This window comes from Cyanistes caeruleus, chromosome Z (assembly GCF_971803275.1).
Source record: "Cyanistes caeruleus chromosome Z, bCyaCae1.hap1.1, whole genome shotgun sequence".
Classification (NCBI taxonomy): domain Eukaryota; kingdom Metazoa; phylum Chordata; class Aves; order Passeriformes; family Paridae; genus Cyanistes; species Cyanistes caeruleus.
Genome location: NC_141732.1, coordinates 73,869,653 through 73,892,267, shown reverse-complemented (window position 1 = coordinate 73,892,267; position 22,615 = coordinate 73,869,653). Strand labels below are relative to the sequence as shown.

At 44.2% G+C, this 22,615-nt stretch overlaps 1 protein-coding gene across 1 annotated transcript; it reads right to left on the bottom strand.

The window, feature by feature from the left end:
• Window positions 1-8,956: 8,956 nt before the first annotated feature.
• AQP3 (aquaporin 3 (Gill blood group)) lies at window positions 8,957-22,388 on the bottom strand. Its single transcript, XM_023944223.2, has 6 exons — window positions 22,149-22,388; window positions 13,324-13,450; window positions 13,027-13,164; window positions 12,166-12,284; window positions 11,193-11,410; window positions 8,957-10,568 (listed from the first exon to the last, which is right to left on the bottom strand). Exons 1-6 carry the CDS (start codon window positions 22,254-22,256, stop codon window positions 10,394-10,396), a joined length of 885 nt encoding a protein of 294 aa, XP_023799991.1. The 5' UTR covers window positions 22,257-22,388; the 3' UTR covers window positions 8,957-10,393.
• Between the last annotated feature and the right edge of the window lie 227 nt (window positions 22,389-22,615).

Sequence of the window (22,615 nt, the reverse complement as noted above, 5' to 3'; positions counted from 1 at the left end):
TCTACCACTGATGCTGTCAATTCCAGTGACAACTACAGCATGGCTAAGTAGAAAACTAAAAAGCAAGAATGATCCAAAGTGATGGAAAAGTGATATACTTGAAAAGAAAAAATTTACAAAGAGTATATAGGGCTCATGTTCCAAATTCTTAAGGAATCTAAAGATGGGACTGTCATTTTTTGTTGTGAATCAGATAAGGCATATGATCCTACTGACAGAGGTAGTAAAAAAAATTAGATCTTATTGTTCCAGTTGATTTCAGTTGTTACATGGAAGTTAACAGTGAATTTTTCAGAATACAAGCTACTTTACCTTGTGAAAAAATTTACTTGATGCCAACTACGGTCCCTCTCCCCACCACAATGAATCCAATTTCCACTCTGCTAGTAAGAGAGGAGTTGATCCCACAAATATCTGAAATTGCACAATATGCTCTTAAATACATAGGGACAATAGGTATTATTTAATCCCTCATGATCACTGAAACAGGCAGAACTGATGACACAAGCTGGTGTTTCTTCAGGCAAACTGACGTGTTCACCATCCCTACACAAATCCTGTGTGGGATGGTGAGCATGGCTATGGGAGCAAGCCTTTGCCCCCTTGAGATGAACAAAAAGAGATGCAGCTGGTCCTATAGGGACAGGATTGAGACTCTTAAATAGAATATGTGCTGATGTGCACAAATGGAGTGTAACCACAAGTGACTCAAGGAATTTGGAACACCCAGTGTGGTCATCTCTCTTAGCATTAGGGACTAACCAATACCTTGGGTCTGATACACAGCCTCAGTGGGAAAAGTGAGGGAAGGAGACCAGGCTGTAGGTAACTGCTTTTGCTGTTGCAGTGCTCTTGCTATAGTCCAAGGCAATGTTCCACTTGGCTTCAGCGGAACCCAAGCTCAACTTGTGGCTGATAGTCACCTTGTACATAAAATCTTTGAGAATAATCACACAATTTGAAAGGTTCAGCATGTATTCAGCATGTGAACAGGAATGCTTAATAAAAACCAAGGGAGGACTATTGAGAGACAGTAGTTGATTAGTTTAAATAAGTAAGTTTGAAATTAATTGAGTTGCAGAGTCATAGTGTTATGTGATTTAGTATGCTGTTTGCTTAGCACAAGTAGCCAGATTTGCTGAAGCCTTAGTTTGCAAGCTGTGGACTTTCACCTAGATAAGTCTGTGGCTAAGAGTTCATTTTCTTAGTAACTTTCCTAGTAGCTGGTACAGTGCTGTGTTTTGCCTTTAGTATAAGAAGAACATTGATGACACACTGATGTTTGGTTGTTGCTAAGTAATGTTTATCCTAAACCCAGAACTTTTTCAGTTTCCAATGTTCTGCAAGGGGGTAGGTACATCAGAAGCACAAACCAGGGCATCCCTGAAGGAGATCTGGTCCCAGGCTCATGTGGTGCTCCAGGCAAGGCCATGGTACATATGGAACAAAGGCTGGAACAGGTAAGCATCAGGGGATGGAAACTGTCCCTCAGTCTAACTCCATCATGGAAAAGTCCCTGGTTGTCTCTGCACAGTGAAATCCATAAGGAAGTAGACTTCAATAGGTGGGGAAGAGAATGGAGGAGGGAAAGATTTAAACAGATTTTTCCAAGGTTTGGCTGAAATATCTGGCTAGGAGGTGAGGAAACTGAAGATCCCCTCGGAGAAGAAGGTTCAGGCACAGTAGGAAGGGAAGCCTGGTTGTGGTCAGAGACCTTGGAGAGAGAGAAAGGGGAGCAGGTGGAGGAGCAGAGCTGGGAGGGTGCATAGGACAACACACAGGCTTTGTCCCTGAACTCCTGCCATGGCTCTTTCTTCCACTGACCACATCCTGGCCTAAATTTCTCAAGGGAAGAGCTTAGTTCCCACATGTTTAGGGCATAGGTGACCATAAAGCTGTGTTACCTTAGCTCAGGAAAAGGCTCTCTCATTACTCCTGTTCCCTTTGTGTATTACTTTCCTCCCAGGGGCTGACAGAGCTGCAAACGTTTCCTCCTCAAAAATGAAAGGAAGAAGCCAAGAAGAGCCCAAGCCCCGAAGGGAAATAATAAACAAACCATGACAGCATCACCTCTTTGATAAAATGCTGGGAAGATTTTATGAAATCTCTTCAGAGAAATGTGGCTGGCTGCTAGCCTGGAGCAAGAGCTCCCAGACTCACTGTGCCCCCAAATTCACAGCTTGCTTTATCAAGGCTGGTCTTTCCCAAACTGCCTCCATCACTCACAAGTATAAATGGTGTTTGGTGAGGGGGACTCTGCTTGGACCAAGGTGAGAGGAGAGCAGAGGAAAAAGCATTGAAGAGGGGGAAGAGTGTCTTAATGAAAGAGAGGAACAGGACAAAACCTGGGAGACAAATTAATCTAAGAGACACCAAAATGCAGAAGAGGCACATAAAAGGGCTGAGTGGAGAAGAGGTCATGGGAAGGGAAAATACCGAGCCACTTAACCAAAATGATTGAATAGCAAATGCTGTGCACAGGCTGTCTCCTTCAGTGCATGACATTACCATCCTCAGCATGCACCTTCTCCCTGCCTGCCCAGGGGCAGGGTGGTGCTGTTCTCTCTTTCACTCCCTCTCTTTACTTTAAAGACACCCAAAGGCCCATGCCCAGACCAGCAAAGGGTCCCAGGCGTGGGAAAGCTCTGCGTCGCCACTCCTCGCTTCCAGACACCTGGCATGCACACTGCAGGAGACACACAAGTGCCCTATGGCACAAACAGAGAGATCCACCCTTCTCAAAACCAGTTCCCATATCCTGAGACCAAGGGCAGTCCTTGAGATTTTCCATCCTGTGCTATTATTCCCTTGGTTATACATACAAAACTTTTTTTTTTTTTTTTTTTTTTTTTTTTTTCCCCTGGTTCTACAGTCCAGGATAGAGCCAAGAACCCCAGTTTTAAGTTAATGGTTTAATTCTGGCCATCTCACTGAGCATGGAATTGAAGGTTTAAAAGTCACTGAACTGAAATCAAGCAGAACTGTTGCTGCCGTCACTCCTTCAGAGTCATGGTCTGACTTGCTCTGCTGCTTTTTGTCACCAGGATTTTCCTCCTAGTAATCCCAGTCCCAAAGCAGGGAGGGTGGAAGGCTACATTACCAACACCTTGCACTGCAGGCAGTCAGGATCACACAGCCCTTCACAACCCCACTTAGCTTATGAATCTCAGAAGGACTGGTACAAAAGCCAGCTTCTGGAGTTTTTGTCACTGCAGGTATTCCAGAACCGTCTGGACACAATCCTCTGCAATGGGCTGTAGGATAACCTTGCTTGGGCAGAGACATTGCACCAGGTGACTCAGCCAGTGGTCCCTTTCAATTTTACTCATCTTGGACTCAGTGATCCTCCTAAAGTGTTGGAATAGCAGCATTGCTGTTCCTAGAGTTCAGGGAGTCACTCAGCTAGGATTTAGTGGATTGTGGCTCTCCTGTGGAACTGTATGTCTGTCCCACTGGCTCAGAGGAGGTTTATCAGCATAGCTTCTCCTCTCCCATCATTGCCTTTCTTCCTGGAAGGCCAATAGAGCTGTAAGTATTTCCTGAGTGAGCACAAAATAAATGAAAGTACTCAGACAGGCAACTATTTGCCTGAAGATTACCTAAAGAAAGCAATGCAGCAATAAATGGAAAGCAAAGTTAAAGGGCAACAGAAACTCTGCCCGTCTGTGCTGGGAGAAGTTCAGAGGTTCCAAGAGAGCCCAGAAGGTTCAAGTAAAAATGTAATTGTTTCAGGGTCCAAGCTGGCACCAGTCAAATCACAAAATACAGCTATTACAAGTTGTTCCTGTGGCTCATACCTGAGAGGTGAGTGTTATCCAGATATTAGCCTTTAGCATTAGTGCTCTGGGTTTGTGGCTCCTCTCCAGGGACAGGGTACAGTCTTAATAAGAGCCTGTCATGTGAAATGTCATGTTTGTGTGACTGACACCTGAGTGTGCTCAGTTCAGATAGGACAAGGAAACCAGTATATCTCTTTGTATTGTTTGTTTGTATCAAACTACATTCCTTTTAGCTCCAGTATCTCAGGCTGAGCCTTAGCTGCTATGCCTGGCAGGAAACATCCATGTGGGACCATTTGCCACTGAGTGCAGCCAGAAACCTCACATCTAGGGTATTCCCTGACAGGTTCTTCAGGAAGGTGCTCCTATACTCCTAAATACAATTTTAAAGAGTTTAAGATCTCCTGGGACAAGCTAAACCTGCCTAGCAGGAAAGTTGTCTTCTGGCAACAAAATTAGAAAAAGAAGAACTATTAATTATGAGACAACATCAGTGTTTCTCCTTGGGATGGTGTATGAGATTTCCCCTCCCTATATAAACCAACAAACTCATTTTGGTTACTATGTAAATGCAGCATTACTCTAGCTCCTCAAGAGAGCTGGTTTCAATGAAGTCTATCACAAAGCAGACCAAGAGTGTTTGGAAGCTCAAAAGACACCTCATGCATGTGGTTTTTGCTGCTCCCTCTTGAAGCATTCCTAAAGAGGGTAGGGAGGTGTAAGCAGCTGTTGTTGGTGACTGGGTGCAGGGGCAGGCAGACCTTTCAGCTGTTCTCTGTACCACTCCTATGCCTCTGTGGAAATGGGTGCACTATCACAAAAGCAGGGGAACTATGGAGATTTGTTGAGTTTCTGCCTCTGCCCAGGCCACAGTTTCCAGGCAGGAATTCCACCCCAGTTCAGTGATCTCCAGGACCTGACCCAGTTGCACACACATAGGACTCTTAAAGCTATCTGTGTGGGCTTGTGACATGGGGCCTGCAGGAGACCTCAGCCCCTCTGGAGTGGAAGCTAGAGCCAGGTGGGATGACCCAGGGCATCTCAAATGGTTCCTGACCCTTGCACCTAGGCATCCGAGTTGAGCCCACAGTCAGCACAGTCAATGAAGAAATTCAGTTCCCCTTTCCAGAAGGACTCAGGGGAAGTTCCTGCTGTCACTTGCCAGTCAGAGCAGAGTCATGGGCTCCCAGACTTCTCTCAGTTGCTTTTTGTCCCCCTTGCACTGTGCTTGTCTCATGCTGCAGAGCTCACATACCTTCTGCACCTGCCTCCTCTGATGGGTTTTCAAACACTCTTACAAACACTGTCAGGTCTCCCGAGACAACACAAAAATCTTCTCAGTGTTCCACCGTTCTTTTCTGGAGTCTGGAGACACCAGCATCTCTCTCCTCTGTCTGGAAGGACAATTATCATCCCACTATCAGGAACATCCATTCCTGTGGCACGTTTCTTAAGCTCAGCTGTTCATCAGGGTAGGCACAGGGCTGGGCTGCAGTGTCTGATGTCTGCTCAGCACTTGGAGTGCGTAGACTGTGAAGGCAACAGACACAGAGAGAGCTCTGGAAATGTGACACTTTCTGGCCCTGTTGCTCAGAGATAAAGGACATTCTCTTATCTTGTGTTTCCACCAGGGACAGAGTGCTGAATTTAAAGAGCTGGTGGCGTTCCAGACACTGGGAAGTGGGTAAACACTGAATGTCCCAAATTAGATGAGAGTCAATCTTGTCCACAAATATATAGCTACTCTATACACAGTGCTTTCCAAGGTGCAAAAGGGGTTTTAGGACAACAAGACCTGACCAGACCCCCAACTATCTCTCTATCCCACCCTGTTCTTGGACATTGCATCCACGCTCTATGTGATGCATGTTACAGGACTCAGGGACATCTTTTCCCTCCTGAAGGTGGTTAAATGGGAGCACTGGAGTTCTAATGAATTGGAAAGTCTGATGTCCAATGAGTAATACTTGACTCTCACATCTTATACCCAGATTACAGATTTTTGGCCCTCACCAGAGTAACACATGAGGGAGACCAAGTCATATCCCAATATCCAAGCAACTGTTTGTGGGAATGCATGGCACTGGCTGCTGGGCAAGCAAGGCAGCAGCTATTTTTAGCTGTCCTGGAGGCAGGAGAAAGGGCTCATCCCAAAGTCCAGGCCCTTGGGCCAGGGTGGTTACCCTCATTCAAAGGGAGCCTGCTCCCTCTTATGCCACCAGCTGTAAAACCAGATGTCACACAGCCATGAAGGTCCAGGGAGAGAGTTTGTCTGGGCCAGACCTATGGACTGAGACACAAATGAGCTGTGTCAGTGCTTTAATTGAAAGATTTTTATGGAAGCAAGAAAAAGAAGTCAAACACACTTTCATTTAAGATGAAGTGTAGAGGAGCGATGGACATTTTAGAGAAAGTTTCTCTGATCCCAGAAGGATTCATTCAGCTGGTTCCTGGCCAGCAGCCGAATTTATAGGATGCAAGTGGATATCCTGGAGAGGAGGGAGAAGCAGGAGATCTGGTAAACAGAAACTGGGCAAATTCCCTGAAAAGGGCTAAGGCAATTGGTGATCCTGCAACCAACAAAACAACCATCTTAGACAGCATATTTCTTACATTTTCAGAGGTGTATACTGGTCAGAAATCTTTAGCCTGAGAGCACGTTCTCCTTGTTGTCTTCTCTCATTTATTTGTTTCCCTTCTTCACCAAGGTGTAGGTGGTGGGGAGAAGGGAAGACAGCAAGCAGATGATGCGTCAATGCTCATCTGCTTTGGGTACATGTTGAAACCTGCCCTGGTACAGCCCCACCAGACCTGCCTGGAGGTGTTCAGCAAATGCAGCCAGCTCCTACATCCCCAGCACCCACCACTGCCAAATGGAGAGCTGAAACTCTGTTTGAGATGGAAGGGCTGCAGAAAGGGAGACTGCTGTTCTCCCATCCACACTGCAGTGCCAAGCAGCCTTTGATTCATGCTCCCACAAGGTAAAACAGAGCAGGGTTTGGAAGAAGTCAGCACTTCTTCTGCCATTTTATAGATGGAATAGAGCAAATAGACCTGGAAAAGCTTCCCAAGATGTACCAAAAATATCAAAGCACCTGCAGCAATAATCTTAGACAAGAACCTAGAGGAATTGAATACATGGCCACTTTCATATTGCATTTAAAATCTCATAAGTTTTAAGGTAAGAAGGGACAAATCCTTTTAACTTGACCTCCTGCAATGGAGAGGTCTGGGAATTTCCTCCTGGAAGTGAAACTTGCAGTTTGGAGTTTAACTGAAATAACTTTTTGCAAGGCAGCCAGTCTTAATTTGAAAACCTCACACAATAGAGAATCTACAACATCTTTTAGCATTTTGTTCCAACAACAAATTACTCTCCCTGTCAAGCATGAATAGTTTAAATTGTAGATTTATTTCTTCCTACAAAGCATATTTCAACAGCTTGACAGCTGGAGTTCATCTGACCTAAAACCCAGATCACTATATTTGGCCAGATGAGCCTTACCTCTCCAGTAAGGCACTACAGTGTGATTCATTGCCTTTGAAATTTAGGGATGGATGGGAAAAAAAAAAGGTTGGATTTGCATGTGTCTGCCAGGTGAATAACACTCAAAGTCTCTCTTAAGGCAGCTAAATTGAAAACAAGCAGAACCACAACTCTCAGCAATTTAAGGGTAGCTGCTGCCAGGGAAAACACCTTTCCCTCCCCACAGTTTAATAACACTTCTGGACCTTTTGAAATCTGGTGTATCAAACTGCCCTCCTTACATGGCTGTCAAAGAGCAGAGACAGAATCATGTCTCCTATGGACCAGACCCTTCTGGGGGCTATGCTCTCCAAAGCTCCCCATCCACTGAGGGCAGGCAGTTCATGCCCCTTTGCTCATGTTGATGGATCTACCCAGCAGTGCTTGGTGCTTCTCCAACAGAAAAACCAAAGCTTAAGAAAGAAAATTGGTGGTTAAGAAAGAAAATTCAGCCTGAAACTGATATGACATTTTATTGCCATTTTAATAAATGGTAATAACACACATCATTGAGGCATGAGTAAGAATAAGTATTTCACTGATATAGTGAAAGCTGATTGCTACATTCCAGGCAAAAGCAAGAGTAATCTGGTTAGTAATGTAACAACAACAAAAACCACAAACAAACAGAGAAAGGGAAAAAGACCAAAAAATCCAGAAACCACAATACTAAATACACTACTGAATCAAAAGTCTTAAGATCTGCAGCAAGAATTTTCATGTATCAATCAAGACAGTTTGAGATACAAAGTGGTGGAAGAGTAGAATAAGAGACAGTCATGAAGGGAAATGAGAATTGAATTCTGCAGCTATGTTAGTTGAACACAGTAATATACAAGGCTGCTGCACAGAGTTGGAGGGATAAACTTTCATGTTAGAAATCAAAAAAAAACCAAAAAACAATGTGCTGTCCACACATAGAGAGCAAATCAAACAAACCTGGGAAATTTCTTTCCAAAAGCCGTTTGATTCCTAGCTGGTGAATTGCAGGAAACCACATTCATCCAGACCTCACTGAATTCCTCAGTATGGCACCATGTGGGAAGTGAGGAGTTATTTTAAGGCAGCATAATTAATACAGGAAAAATACAGCAGTACACACACCAGCCAAAGAGAAACAAGAATTTTATTTATAGGTAAGTTGCTTGTCTAATTCTGTGAGCACTGTGTTCAGGTCTGTTGTACTTTTCCTTGCCTGGCATAGCTACAGAAAAAAAACCTGACTCGTAATATGCTAGATGGGGCTGGACAGTAGATGAAGGCAGAGTAGGATTTCACATTCAGAACTATGTTAAGAACAGAAAGGGAATTTAAATTTTACAATGGGTGAAGGAAAAATACTTAACCAGCTGTTCTTTTGCCTTAAGAATAAGTTGCCTGACAGCAGGACAATCTCACGCCCAGCCCATACCTTGGTCACTATACTGAACACAGCTACTCCTTCTCCTCCACATGCCTCAAAATGACACCCCAAAAGGGAAAGGAATAAAACACAAATGGAGCATGTAGAGGTACTGCCTGAAAGGGTTAATTCCCCTTCACCCAGGCTGAAGAGGAAAAGGGCTTGAGGAAGCTATTGCTATAGATGACTTCCTTTTCATGGTCAGAGAAGTTTGCTGACAGCTGCTTAAAAATACAACCAACACTAGCATTTCACAGCATGGGTATTGACATTTTATTTTTTTAAAAATGAAAAAAAAAAAGAATACATCCTTTTAGTGACTGGAAATGTGTACAAAGATACATTTTTCAATTAATTTATGCATTAAAGAAATAGGCTTTTAACAAGTTTCTCTAATGCATGGGACTTACAAATTCTTTCACAACAATATTTTTTTTCAAATACTTTATAATATTATGGCATTGGGAGAGCCAGAGATCCCCTGAGATGCCAGTACTGCTAGTACAGGAGGTGCCTGACCTCAGTCCCTCAACCATGAGTACCAGGGATATCCCAGTTATTCTGCAAGGTAGAAAAGGAGGCGCTCCAAAAACCACAATGCCCTAATCCAAGACCATCCCAGGAAAACCCAAAATTATCTCAAAGCTGACAGAGAATTGGCAGTTCCCATACATCTCTAAATGAACTCATCCCAACCTTGGCATTTTGTAACAGCTTTAAGGAGTATATTTATAGAGAAATCTACTAAAACAAAACAAACAAACAAAAAAAAAAACAACCCAACAACACCTTTGTAAAATTTACATGAACACACGCAACTCAAGCAACACTATGTTTCCAGTGGATCTTGGCTATTAGCTGCTTGCAGTTTATATACAAAGCTGATTAATTAGAAAGCCTGCTTCTGTGAGCCAAGCTTTCTGTCTAAGTTAGCCTTGGTTAGAATAAGGACTTCCTAGATGTGATCTTCTACGACTTGGTAATACTAAAAATTTTGATTAGAACACCAGGGTGCACTTCTTTGTAAACACTTAGTCTTAAAATTAAATGAAAATCCAATGCAGTGTTACTTGCTGCACTGACATTGTGGATCAGCTGACTGATACAATATCTAGGAATTCATAAGAGATATAAAAGTTTGGCTAATAATCCTCTAGACTAGTTAATTCCTGGTGTGAAAGTACTGACTTTAGAGCAACATCAAGCAGAATTTGATCCACAGAATCACAGGCAAATTTCCTCCAGGATGTAGGAGTTTCCAATCCATGCCAGCAAAACAATTTGTTTTGCATGATCCCCATTCTACAGATTGGAACACAGGTTTGAAGGGAAGCAGCTTGCCAAGGTCACAGGCAATGTCAGCAACATAGCTCAAAAAAGCTTCAAATTCCTGAACACCTGATTTATGTTGGACTGCAATTCCCACTTCTCTCCTGACTCCTACAGTCTTCAATCCCCTTCTATTAGGAAAAGATTACATGATACTGCATTTGGAGGAGGGCTCACAGGGAAATGTCAAAAGCAAATATGTCAGGGATATACAAAAACAAAACAAAAAAATTACTAGAATATCTCAAGACAGGTAAAAAACTCTTCCTGTTGTTCTTGAAGCTCTTCTTAACGTCTCCTTTTTGCCAGCTGCAGTCCTGAGTAATGAACACCTGCCAGATCTGTGTGGCAGCTTCCTCAGACCCTCTCCTTGTGCTTCACGTTAGCCAGCTTGACTGTTTCCTGCTCAGAGGCAGGTGGAGAAGGCTCGTCGTGACATCCAATTGTCAGCTGATAGACAATCACTCCAGCAACTGCCCCAAGGAAAGGAGCAACAACTGGAACCCACCACCAGTGGGACGGCTTACCAACCCTGGAAAACAAAAAAGAAAGTGCACAAGGTAAGAACTGCTGCCTAAGCATTAGGATATTTTCACTTGGATCTGGAGCAATGCAAGATCTGACCCTCTGCAGCCATCACCACCCACTTGCACAACACAATAGCACCTGCACATCTGCAGAGCTTCCAGCTGTTACCACACACACACAAACACAGCTACTTTCAGGACTACCAAGTCTCTACCAAGAAAGGAGAGAAGCATTTGTCATGCCTACACTAGGCACCTGCAATTCCCTCCCGCTTGCTTGCAATGCTTGATAACACGGCTCTCTTAATTGTCTCCAAAACCAACAAACACTTCTCAGTTTTTACCATTAAAAAAATCATGATGTGCTCATGCTCAAGGTGCAACTGAAATTCTCATGGATGTTCCTAGATTTCCTCTTTGATAGCAATGTCCTTTGGTCTCACCGCTGGAAGCTCCCCAGCTTCCATGATTTCTTAAGAAACTGAAAAGAAGTGCCTTTTAGCAGCATTTAGACGATCCAAAGATACCTCATGGCTGCCAAGACTCTTTATAGTGCCAGCACTACCATCTCTTTGGACTCATAATCCATTTCCCCTTGATGCACAAGGTTTTCATCATCTAGCACTTACTGGAACACTGCAGTGCCCCAGCCAGCAATGGCTGTGAAGAGACGAGGCCCAAAGTCCCTGGCAGGGTTGACAGCATAGCCAGAGTTGAAGCCCATGGAGGTTCCAATAACGAGGACGACAAAGCCAACTGTGAAAGCCTCCAGCCCAGTGGGGACAGGGTTGTTGTAGGGATCAACAATAGCCAAGACACAAACAATCAGGGAGGCAGTGCCAATGAACTAGAGAGAGATGGGGAAGGAAAACAAGAATTTAATCCAGATTAGTCTTCTAACCAAGTTATTTAACTTCTCTGGGATGTGATTCTCTTAAAAGGAAGAGGTGCACCAAGTCATCCCATGAACACTATCAGACCACAGCAGGCATGGTAATAAAAGAGTGGAGCATGCTCCTCTCTTGAGATTATGGCAGCCATAATCAATCTCAATCAAGAGATTAATTGTGGATCTTAATCAAGATCACACCTTTTTCCCTACCCCAGAAGAGTCATGAATAGCTGTTTAGGCAGTCATAAAAGCTGAAAACATCTTCCTAAACCTCCTTCCCACATGCCATAGCTGGGTAGAAGTTGTCCCTTTTGTGGTTGATAGCAACTTTAGGAGACAGTCACATTCAACAGCAACCACCACCCCATACCCAGCTCTGGATTGTACCACAACCACAGTAGTAGAGTGAGAGTGAGGAAGAGTTTCCATTCCTCACACTATGGCTCTCCAGGGACTATGAACAAATGGCATTCTTTTCTCTGGTGTCCTGACCAGTGTTGTACCACTCATTAATGCCTTGGCACAAGCCTTCTGGCTGTAAGGTCCTTTCTGGCCCTACTCTTCCTATGGGCTAGTGAGACACCTGTGTCAAGGTAAAACCTTTCTGGATATCTTTAAATTGCAATTCATTTTCTAACTAAAGATAAGTCCCAGAACCACCCAAAAGATTTGCCTTCAAATGCACTTTCATCCTCCCAGCAGCCTCTTACCTGGTCAAAGAAGCCATTCACAACATTCAGATGCTCAGATGGGTAGGTGGCAAAAATACCAGCAGTGGCATTCACTCCTGTAACACTGAGCTGGTTATTGTTAAAAGCCCAGATAGCATCTAGAGGTAGTGAAAGAGGAAAAAATTAAAATCATTTTCTGTAGAGCAAACACTCATTTGGAAAAGTTAGGGCATTGTCCACCACAGCTTTTTTACCAGCCTGGCTCAGAGGCAGATGGCATTAGTCCCTGTTCCTAACAATTATTTGCCAAGCATCAAGAAAGAGAGTCAAAAAGCAAACACTAAGGCGACTCCATCTCTCTCACAAAGGTAATCAAACCCCTGTAGTATCAGTCTTGGTGTGAAGACATGACATAGAGATACAGATCAGCAAACAGGGCTGCTCATTCACTTTTCTTAGTTACAACTCTCAAGGTTGTCTTTAGAGCATTAGACATCACAGTGAAGACTTCATTTGTTTTAAGCCAAGAATGAGAAAATGGTTCTGGAACAGCAAACAGATATAAAACCTCCATCACAGCTAGTGTTTCACTGACTTTTCTGGAAGACCAGTAGATACAAAAGTGTGTCCATCAGAATCCATCCAGAGGTCCAGTGTTCATTACTCAAGGGCCAAGTCTTGCACTTTAACAATGCTGGCTGGTCTTCAGATTGCTTTGAGGAGGCTTGAACCCATCATCATGAGAGTGGGAAAGCCATCCCAGAAACACAGTTAAGGAGGTTTCTTGGACCTCTGCACTGCAGGAAAGTGTTCCTCTCTGATGTGGAAATCTCCCTCCCTGCAGTGAGTCACAAACATAGTAGTCTCACCTCAAAAAAGACACGAGGTTTCCACACTTACCATAGTACAGCCCAAAGACTATGCCAGCTCCAAGGAAAGCTCCCAGGGTTTGTGCAAGGGCATAAATTGGTAGCTTGATCCAGGGCTCCCGGGCCAATAAGCACATGGCAAAAGTGACAGCTGGGTTCAGGTGTCCACCTGCAGAGAGGTTGGTGGTTAGTGTACCTTTACAGGCAGAATTTAGGTCCCAGAGTTGTGCCAAGGGGCACTAGCTTCCATACCAGTGCCATACAGGAAAGGCAAGCCTACACAACAACTGAGACTAGTGAAACTGAGCCTACAGGGAGCCACACGTACCTGACACTTGCCCTGCAATCAAAATGCCGAGTGTTACAGCGAAGCCAAAGGCCAGGTTGACAGTCAGGAAACCTCCATGAGTCCCTCTGCTGAGAATGATCTGCGCAACTGAGCCGCAGCCAAAGAGCTGGAAGGAGAAAAAGAGATTTAAATTACTCTCTCTGCTTCACATCAGGGCCAGTTGCTGACCAATGCCTGCAATTGCTCCCCTTACACCATGATGGGCCATCATAGTACACTCTCAACTCAAAGCCTTCATAGCTTCTATCTTGGGTCAAAGTATCTGCACATTTTCTCTAGAGATAGGAGGGAGGAAGAAAAAGCACGGACAAATCTATGCTGGCAGGATGCGCCGAAAACAGGGCAAAAGTTAAAAGCAATATGGATCTATAGGACTCCAGAATTTTTTGTTCAAACATCTAATTTTAAGATGGCAGAGGTGAGAAGGATGAGCCAGATATCATCCTAGTCTGAGATATTTACAGTACAAGCATTCTAATGAAGGATCTGGGTACTTTTGTTAAAAAGGCTAATAACTGTTTGACCCAGTAGCACATAGATTAGTAGGGAACAATTCTGTTAATGTCTGGAAATACAGTCATGGCTGAGGAAGGCCACATTCAGCCTGACATTCATGGTGTTCTCTTTTCAGTCTCCATCAAGAAAAGTCCACATTCAAGAGAGTCTACCAGCACAGCCAGTCTTGGCCTTCTGTCCAAGATCAGGGGTACACCAAACCAAACACACTGGCTGACAAAAGCTGTTTGCTTTAGGTGATAAAACTGTTTCCTAGTAGCTAAGGGAGGTCTAGTTTAAAGATGTTTGCTCAACATATCCAAGGATAATCCTTATCTTCCCAACTGCACCCAAAAGCCCTCATTCTTTAATGTTAAGCTCCCACTTAACAATTCAAACCAGTTTCCCCCGGCAATTCAGTTCCTCAGTCATCCAGCTGCAGGCTTCCTATCTTGGCAAGTCTTTCCACTATCCAACATGTAATTTAGAGAACTCTAAACCTGATCATCTGTATGTTTGCATCTGCCACTGGCTCCACCTGAACTGACCCTTGGTATATTATCACTTGGAATTACCACACTGGCAAGTACTGAGAGGATCCTTAAACTAGGACAGCGTGCTCATGAGATGCTCAAATTTAGGGATCAAGGCTTGACTTATTTCTTCTGACCACATACCCATAACTACACCCCCACAAAGACTTTCTGCTTCCATGAACTCCATCATCCCATAATTACTCCATTGCCACAGAGTATCAACAGGTATCAACTCCTAATAAGGATAAGCCACCAAATAGGCACCAAGGTGGCCAGGCTTGCTGTCATCATTTCTTCAGCCAACACTGGACATGCCCATTGAGCAACATGCAACCCAAATCAGAGGCAAGGACAAAACACATGTAACTCATCCCCTCCCATGCCCTTGTTGACTGAAGAATTGCTAACAAAGGAAAATCTGCACTCAGCTTGCTTGGAAAGGAGCAGCCAGGTAGGCTGCAGGCTGATGAATGAGGTGGACACTGTGTACACAGATGCCTCTGGACAAGAAACCAGGTACCCAACACAAGGGCCTTGCGTAAGAAGGAATAAAGGAACCTGTTGTACTCAGTGATGGAGGGATGGCCAGCACTGCTCTCTACTGGTTACAGTCAGAACAGCCCCTACAATGTCCTCACCAAGCTGGAAAACCATGGCAGAGGAGACTCCAAGACAAAAGCAGAAAAGATTAATTATTTATTGACAGCAAATAGAAACAGCTAAGCCCAAACCACCAAGGGAAGCACAGCTCCAACTGAGCAAATAAGGACAGGCTAATGACCAGGGTGAATCCTGTTTCTACCTTTCCCCAAAAAAGCCCCACCAGGCTTTGCAGAAATTTCAGAGAGTACATGGCTGTGGTGTTTGGGTCTCAAAGGCCACACAGCACATCAGTCTGACCAGGAAGGGGACAAGCCCACAAAACCTGAGTTTGGTGGAGTTGACCCCAGGTGATCCCTAGTGATGAAAGTATTTGTGTTATTCTCTCTGTAAGAACTGGCAGTTCTGCAGGTTGATGGTGGTTGGCTTGTTATCCACATACCTTTGTGTTGCAGAAACCGCAGAGTGAAGTTTTCCCACCTCCCTGATCACCCACAAAGGTCTTCCCTTAAGCTGGAGGAATGCCAGGTCTGCCATTCCTGAAGAGGTTATCTCAAGAGGTCATTCCCCATCCTCCTTGCCTCCATCCTACACCTGGCAGTAGCTCTCCAGCTTTTCCTCAGAAGGGGGTCTATGGGCCATGCAAAAACACCCTGAAGCCACTCCACAGGACCATTGCAACTGTTTATCAGATGAGCCCAGAGCACTACTGGGCTTAACTCAGCGTAACAGTAGAAAACTTAACCCTCAGCAGATAAAAGGAGTGTAGTGATACTTAGGGACAGGTTTGAACTTTGATATGCATGTGATCAATTCCATCCTGCACCAGTGGAGTCCACTAAACACAAAAATACAGTGTCATGCATTACATCCCTCTGTGGCATTTGACTTTAAGGAGCTAGTTCAAGTCGTTCTTGCCCAGGCTTTTGTGGCAAGTACCTTAACACTACACAGTTTTGTTGGGGTAGTAGCTAATATAAAAAACTTTAATTACACCACTTTCACTTCTGCTCTTTGCTCATTTTCCTTCCAATTCCTTTTCCCAGGTCAGATGAGACCGGAGAACCTCAGCTTTCATTTTTTAGGTTTTGTTTGTCTACTGCTCACAGAGAACTTTTCAGGCATGTCTAACTTGGGTTTGAAGGTAAGGAAGGTCAAATAAAAGTAATTCAACATTTTCCTCAGTCTTTTAAGTCCATGCAATGTATTTAAGAGTTCTTAAGCAACATTGTACCACTGTGGTCAGGGACAGCGGTGCACACCTAAAGGGAAGATGACACCCCATTCTTTTGATTTTAATAACCTGCCTCCCACACCATATCGTTTTGTGGTTTTGTTTTTCATTTGCATTTGTTGGGTTTTTGTTTTGCTTTCTGATTTGTTTGGCTTTGATTTTGTGGGGGGGTTGTATTTTGGTTTTGTTGTTGTGTAAAAAACACTTCTGGAAGAATATCCAGCCAACAGAAACCCAGGTTAGCACCTCCCATGGCTGTAGGTGCAGCAGTCAACAGTTATACACCCATGATTCACTAGCCAAGTCCAAAAGTGGTTTTAAAGTGCTAATAAAATGCTCGCCATAAAGCATCACTCCAATGTATTAAACCTACTCTCCAAGGAATTGAGGTCAATGCACCCATTAACCAGGTTAATGGAAGCCTGCTCCTTAATTTCATGTTACTGACTCTAGCAAATCTAACAGGGAGGCTTCTCACTGCTCATGGGGTGATTCAACTTCTTGCACTGTGGGAAAAAAAACTAAATCCTTGTTCTGCAGCTATGGGTTCAAGAGCAGTGGGGATGACAGACTCCAGAGGGGAGAAGAACTGTCCCTGTACAAAGGAGGCACCGGCCAGAAGCAGCAGCAAGTAGCAGGAAAAGGTAGCACATTGCAGGGGATATGTCACACTTAGGTAACCCTGAGCTCCCTGTGTCCACTGCAAGTTTGGAAACTGAGCAGCTGGCTTTGTCACTCAAGATAAGAACACCCTGTCTCAATGTCTGAACACATGAAAGTCCAGTAGCCAGGTAGGAAAGAACCATGAGGTTAAAAAAAGTGTCAATAGCTCATGAAGAAACAAGGATTCTGAAGGCAGCCTATTTAGGCAGACCTTGTGGAAAACAGCTTCATATGTGAGCTCAGAAGGAAGGTGGTGCTCAGAACTCCTCTGCACAAGAGACAGGTTTCTTTCCTTTTTGTCTCCTCTTTTCTTTGCTAGGGCTTTTTTACACCTTCATGTGCAACCGAAAAGGCCTGAGTGCATTTACTCTTGGACTTCAGACAGACTGGTCTCTAAATGTAGATGGGAAAGTTTTGCTGGCATAGATGAGGAGGAGTGCAATTACCTCAATTACAACTCTTCTGCCAGCAAATAAACCAGGGATTAGGCAAGAAGCTTGCTGTAAATCTACCCTAATCACCCTGGTGGATGAGAAAAACTGGTCAGCCCTCAATGGGGAAGATGCCAGGAGGGCAGTCAAACCATGGATCTGCTTTAAAGGAGGAGACCCAGAGAGACTGATGGATGATTTTAAGTTTTGGACACACAGAGGGTACCACTCTTCATGGGAAGAAGGCAGAGAGCAAGAGCAGCATACAGAGATCTTGAACTCCACAGCTCACACTCCACTGGCCAAAAACACAATGCAAGAAGCACTATCCTTTATGCTTTTCTTCAAAGCAACTCTCAAAACCCAGGCTGATCATCATTCTCAATTTACAAAGCAAGGAGAAACCTTAGACCCCATACCCAGTTTTCTATCCAGCACAGGTGGAGGCAGCTTGTGCAGAAGCAGCCCTGCAGGAAGGGCAGCAGCAGATGGTCTGTTATGTTACAGCTCTTTACACACCACCCACTGAACCAGAGCCAAGGCAGGGCTGCAGGGCTGGAGAGATGAGAAATTCCAAGCAAAACTGTGCCCCACATACAGCACATGCCACAAAAGACATTGCACAAAGCTGGAGACACGAGCCTCCCTCAGCTCAAGCTTCAAGCTCAGCTTCAAGAGGAGTTGGGCATTAGGGAGGAAATTCACTGGTTTAGGTTGTTGACACATACACAGAATGAAGAACACCTATTCTGGTGTCCCTACTATTGTTCAGAACAAGAGGTTTTAGCCATTAGAAGGACCAGTATGTCTGGTGGGGATTTGGTCACAAGTTTGGGCACTCCTGGGGAAAAGCTGCCTTCCCACCAAGGGAAAGTCTTGGTGCCTGAACTGTCCTGTTTGTAGAAAGGAGAAATGGAAGGAGACAGCAAGAAGGGACAGCAGGAAGGAGACAGCAAGAAGGGACAGTTTTGGACAGTTAGTGAAGAGCTTCAACCTCTTCTGGTACAAGGGTAGAAGGAAAGCAGCTGCCACTTCCCATGTCCCCATACCCAGCAGCACAGACCTTTTGCAAGGAAGAATCAGCAGCTCTCAACATGCTTACATCAAGAATTTCCACTCTCTTTTACAGCCTAGCAAAGCATTTACAAAGAAAAGAACTTTCTTTAAAAATTAAAAAAAAAAAAAATTAAAATTACATTTTCCAAGTGTGACAAGCTGGATTTAAGCAAACCACCCCAAATCAAGCAGCAACTGTGGGAACTACTGTGCTGCACCAGACAGCTGTGGGATGAGCAGCAGCTTTAAGTTGCCAGCACCTAAGTGGGGCTCCTCTTGCTGTGGGGATCCCTTAGGTGAAGCTCACCTTGCTTTGGTCATCCAAACCACTTTACTGTTTTTGTTTCTGTGGTCTACAGCACAGTCATACCCCAAAACACTACCACCTAGCCACAAAGTCAAGGCAGCACCCACTGAAAAGCAATTAGGAATTGTTTTGTTCCTTCTTTGTGCCTGTACAGCAGTGATTCACAGTGAGTCCCACTTGGAAATCAGTCATAATCTGTACATTACTTCTCCTGCAAATGTAAAAGACAAACAGAACCAGCTTTGGTATTTACAGCTAGCAGAGCAAGGCAAACAGACCGAGCCTTAAGAGAGGCACGGAGACCCACCATGGAAATCTGGCTTTAGTGGGTTGCTACAGTAATAACACAAACAGCAAGGGACTGGGAAAATGCCTTCAGTGTTTGTAGTGCTTAACGACTGCCAGCAAGCGGTGCTTCCAACATGGGTATGAAGTTCAACCCTAAAGTGCCACTCAGAAACTGAATTTTTAAGAGGGGAAACATCAGTTTAAGTATCAAAGGAAATGTATGTAGAATTAGCATTACTATTTTTGCAACAACATAGACACCACCCACAAACTAAATAAAAGTTGTGCAAGGTGCTCTGCACAGCAAAAGTAGATTACAAGTAGACAGCAACCCGCCTTGGCGTTCTTCAGGGTTCAGCTGCCTTAGATGGATTATTTTTCTTATCTTAGCAAAAAAGAGGCACTAATCTAAGAGTCCTTTCCAGCTCAAACTACTCGATGATTCTACCTTCACAAGCTCTTTTAAAAAAATGAGAAAAATAAAATCAAGCACTAGGTTTATTCTTACAGACAGCAAGACTATGCAAGGATCTGTAATAGCTTTGGTCTAGAAGAGTTTGAGAGAGCTGTAGTCATTGTGCAAGTGGAAGGGAGGGGGCAAGAAGCTGAAGCGGTGCCAATATCCACACTGGGACAAGTTTTACATTACACAGTGAAATTTAAAGTAAGCTGCAAACTTTAAACAGTCTCCCTCCCTTGGGGCTCAGGAAGTTGATTTCAGTGTGAACAATATAAAATCTTACATACATCCCTGAAAGAATTCTTTAGCCAACTCCATATCCAATGAGGAAAATTTCATGGATTCAGGTCTTTCCTCAGGCATTTTACTGTGAAGCCCAAAACAGATATTTACTAGGGTACAATGAATCTAAATGCACACACACACAGCTCAACATGCTGGCAGGGTAGGCAGCAGGTAGTTTTGCAAGGTACAAAATGACAATTTTGAAGAAGTCCAATTCAAGTAATTGTTGAGGCCAACAGAAAGGGGAAGGAATTCACCTTCAAGACTCTTTCTATTTCATGTAGGTGACATAATAAAAAGATGAAAAGGACTCAGGGTGGTAACAAAGAAAAAAACTGTATGTTTCCCTTCATTAAGACAAATTGACTGAGACAGTACGAAGTTGGAAAGGGATTGACTGGCTTGGATATTGCAAGCTTGCAGTCCTGGAACCCATTTCCCTCTCAGTGGACTTCTAACCATGCAAGAGCATTCACTGAGTTTGGGACTTTCCCTTTACTCCCACAAGCCCACCCCACCTTCTCCCCCAGGGACACAGAATGCCCACAGCACTCCGTCCTCTGCAGAGCTGCTGCAGGAGATCCTCAGCGAGTTTGCAAGTCCTACAAGATGGAGTTGAGTGTGTCACTAAAACCAGTTCTGGAGCTCCTGAACACGGTGAAGGCTCAGACTGTAAATTTAGACATACACACACTAAAACAGAGCAGGTTTGATGCCCCTGAGGACAAGGCATGTTCTGCCCACTTCTGCCAATGCCGCATCCAGCATGGCTGATGGTTGCCCATTACCACTCTCATTTTGGAGGCTGCTTACAATTTTGGACCAAGCCCTTCCTCAAGCTCCTCATTCAGGAGCAGATCCCAATTCCTCTCTGCCTGAAGGGGCAAGATTTAAGGAAAAGTAGTCACTGTTGTGCTAAGTGTTACAGTCAGAGGATAGACTAGTGGATCCTGAGCCCTTCTAAAAGCTCAGACCTAAACGGCTAAAGGCTTATCTTGTTTCTCAGGAATATTAACTTTGCTGTCAGGGGGCATTAATCCACCTTACAAAACTTACTTTGTTTCAATACTAACAGCAGTGACATCAGTGATTCATAGACAGAATGTCTTCTAACTGTTAATCACTTTCCTATCACCTTCTACCCACCTTAATACCAAACAAACCTTCCTGGAAAAATCAACAGGACTTGTTTGCAAATCACCAAAGCTGGGTCGCTTTGACAATAAAGCCATTGCACCATGTAAAGCTGTTTTCTTTTAAAAGTGGTAGCATTTTACAGTCTTAGCAGAGTCCCCTAAGCTGCAATAGAAGATTCAGAAATCCTCTCTTCATCATAAAAAAAAAAATTCCTTATTTATGAAAGCATAAAATTCTGACAGTCTTGTGTTGTTCCCCAGGTGTACACGCAACTTCATCAAGCCTTTCTTTGCCTTCAACTCTTCCAGCCCTTAGATTTCTCTCCAAGCAGTTCATCCACCAGTTAAAAAGAGCTGCAAACCCACAGTGACTCCACTGAAACCTTCAGGATCCCTCTGGATTTACACCACCTGCAGATACTCACTGTGCAAACACCGAGTCATTTCTGCCCAGATATATATGCACCAAACCCGTGGCCAACTGAGCAGTCCTGCATTTTCAGACACAGATGCTCTAAGCCAGATATCCCTGACAGTGTTTTTCTACGCCAGTATTTACTCCACACAGCTCATACACAACTCTCCTAGCTGTTCATATCTGCCTTTAACTTTAAAGCAAACTGTGTCCGCTCAAAACATTTGCAGGCACTTGGACATACACTTATCCAGTTTTATCCCTTATATTCCACCCCTTTGGAAACTGAGCACTAGAACAGGCAGAAGAGCTTTTTTTTTTCTCCATTGACCACTGAAAAACACACTGATAGCAAGCACCAGGCGTGCAGCCCCACTGACAAGCCCCTGGGGAATCAGCGGCTGACGGCGAAAGGACACTGCAAGTTTAAATTTTGGCTACTTCTTCATTATGGGATTCATGGGGAAAGCAAAGTGGAAAAAAAAAAATAATAAAAGCTTTCACTTCCTCAGGTAATAACACTTGGAATATTTCAGAGCCAAGAAAATATTCCAGGGCAGACAGAAAGGAAGTTTTGCATGATCTCTAGCAAAATACTTGCTACTTACACAGAAGTGTTTTGCTCCCTGCACTTCACAGATACACAGAAGCTCCCACACACCCAACAAGCTCTTCAGAGCCCATATTTTGAGAGAAATCCCAATAGCCATCTTTAAGCAATATGCATGGTTTTTTTTCCTGTGCACAGGGACTGTCCTCTAGACCTCTTGCAGCAGGTTGCACCAGAGCTGGGCTTATTCCCAATGCAAACCCTGGCAGCAACACAGCTCCTTCACCAGGACAATTTCCCCCAAACCCACAGGTTAGAGAGCATCCCCACACTACAGCCCCCACTCACCACTAGGATCAGTGTCCCCAAGCACTCAGCCAGCGCTTGCCGCACTAATTTGTTTCTGATCCTCAGGTGCTCCTCAATGGTAGCAAGAATGTCCTTCTGCCGCCCCATCGCAGTAGAGGTGATTCTCAAGTGGTGTCAGGGAACAAGCAGCAGCTGAAAAAGCCTCAGCAAAGTTTCCTCTCCAGCACAGCTGCCTTTGCTTATAAATAAGTTCATCGATGCCTGACACACCTCCTGGGTAACCACACCCCTTCCACCCGCTCTTCAAGCCCAACTTTTTTTCCCTGCCTTTCAGCATGAGACGGCGTGGGTGGATTTTTCATTTTCCTTATTGCTTGCATAGCTGAGCAAAAGATTCAGGAGCTTCCTAAGAAGAGGAAATGTGTCCTGCTGAAGCCACTGCTGTTTTCAGTCACCACCTAAAATACAGGACCACACCTGCCCTTCTCCATCTTCAGTTGAATGCA

What these genes read in the sequence shown, in the direction of transcription:
- AQP3 (XM_023944223.2), bottom strand. Translation starts at nt 22,256, where the DNA reads ATGGGGCGGCAGAAGGACATTCTTGCTACCATTGAGGAGCACCTGAGG. An exon ending in TGAATGGCTTCTTTGACCAG is followed by an intron (nt 11,411 to 12,165) that starts GTAAGAGGCTGC and finishes ATCTCTCTCTAG; the next exon opens with TTCATTGGCACTGCCTCCCT. An exon ending in TGGGGCACTGCAGTGTTCCA is followed by an intron (nt 10,569 to 11,192) that starts GTAAGTGCTAGA and finishes TTTGTTTTCCAG; the next exon opens with GGTTGGTAAGCCGTCCCACT.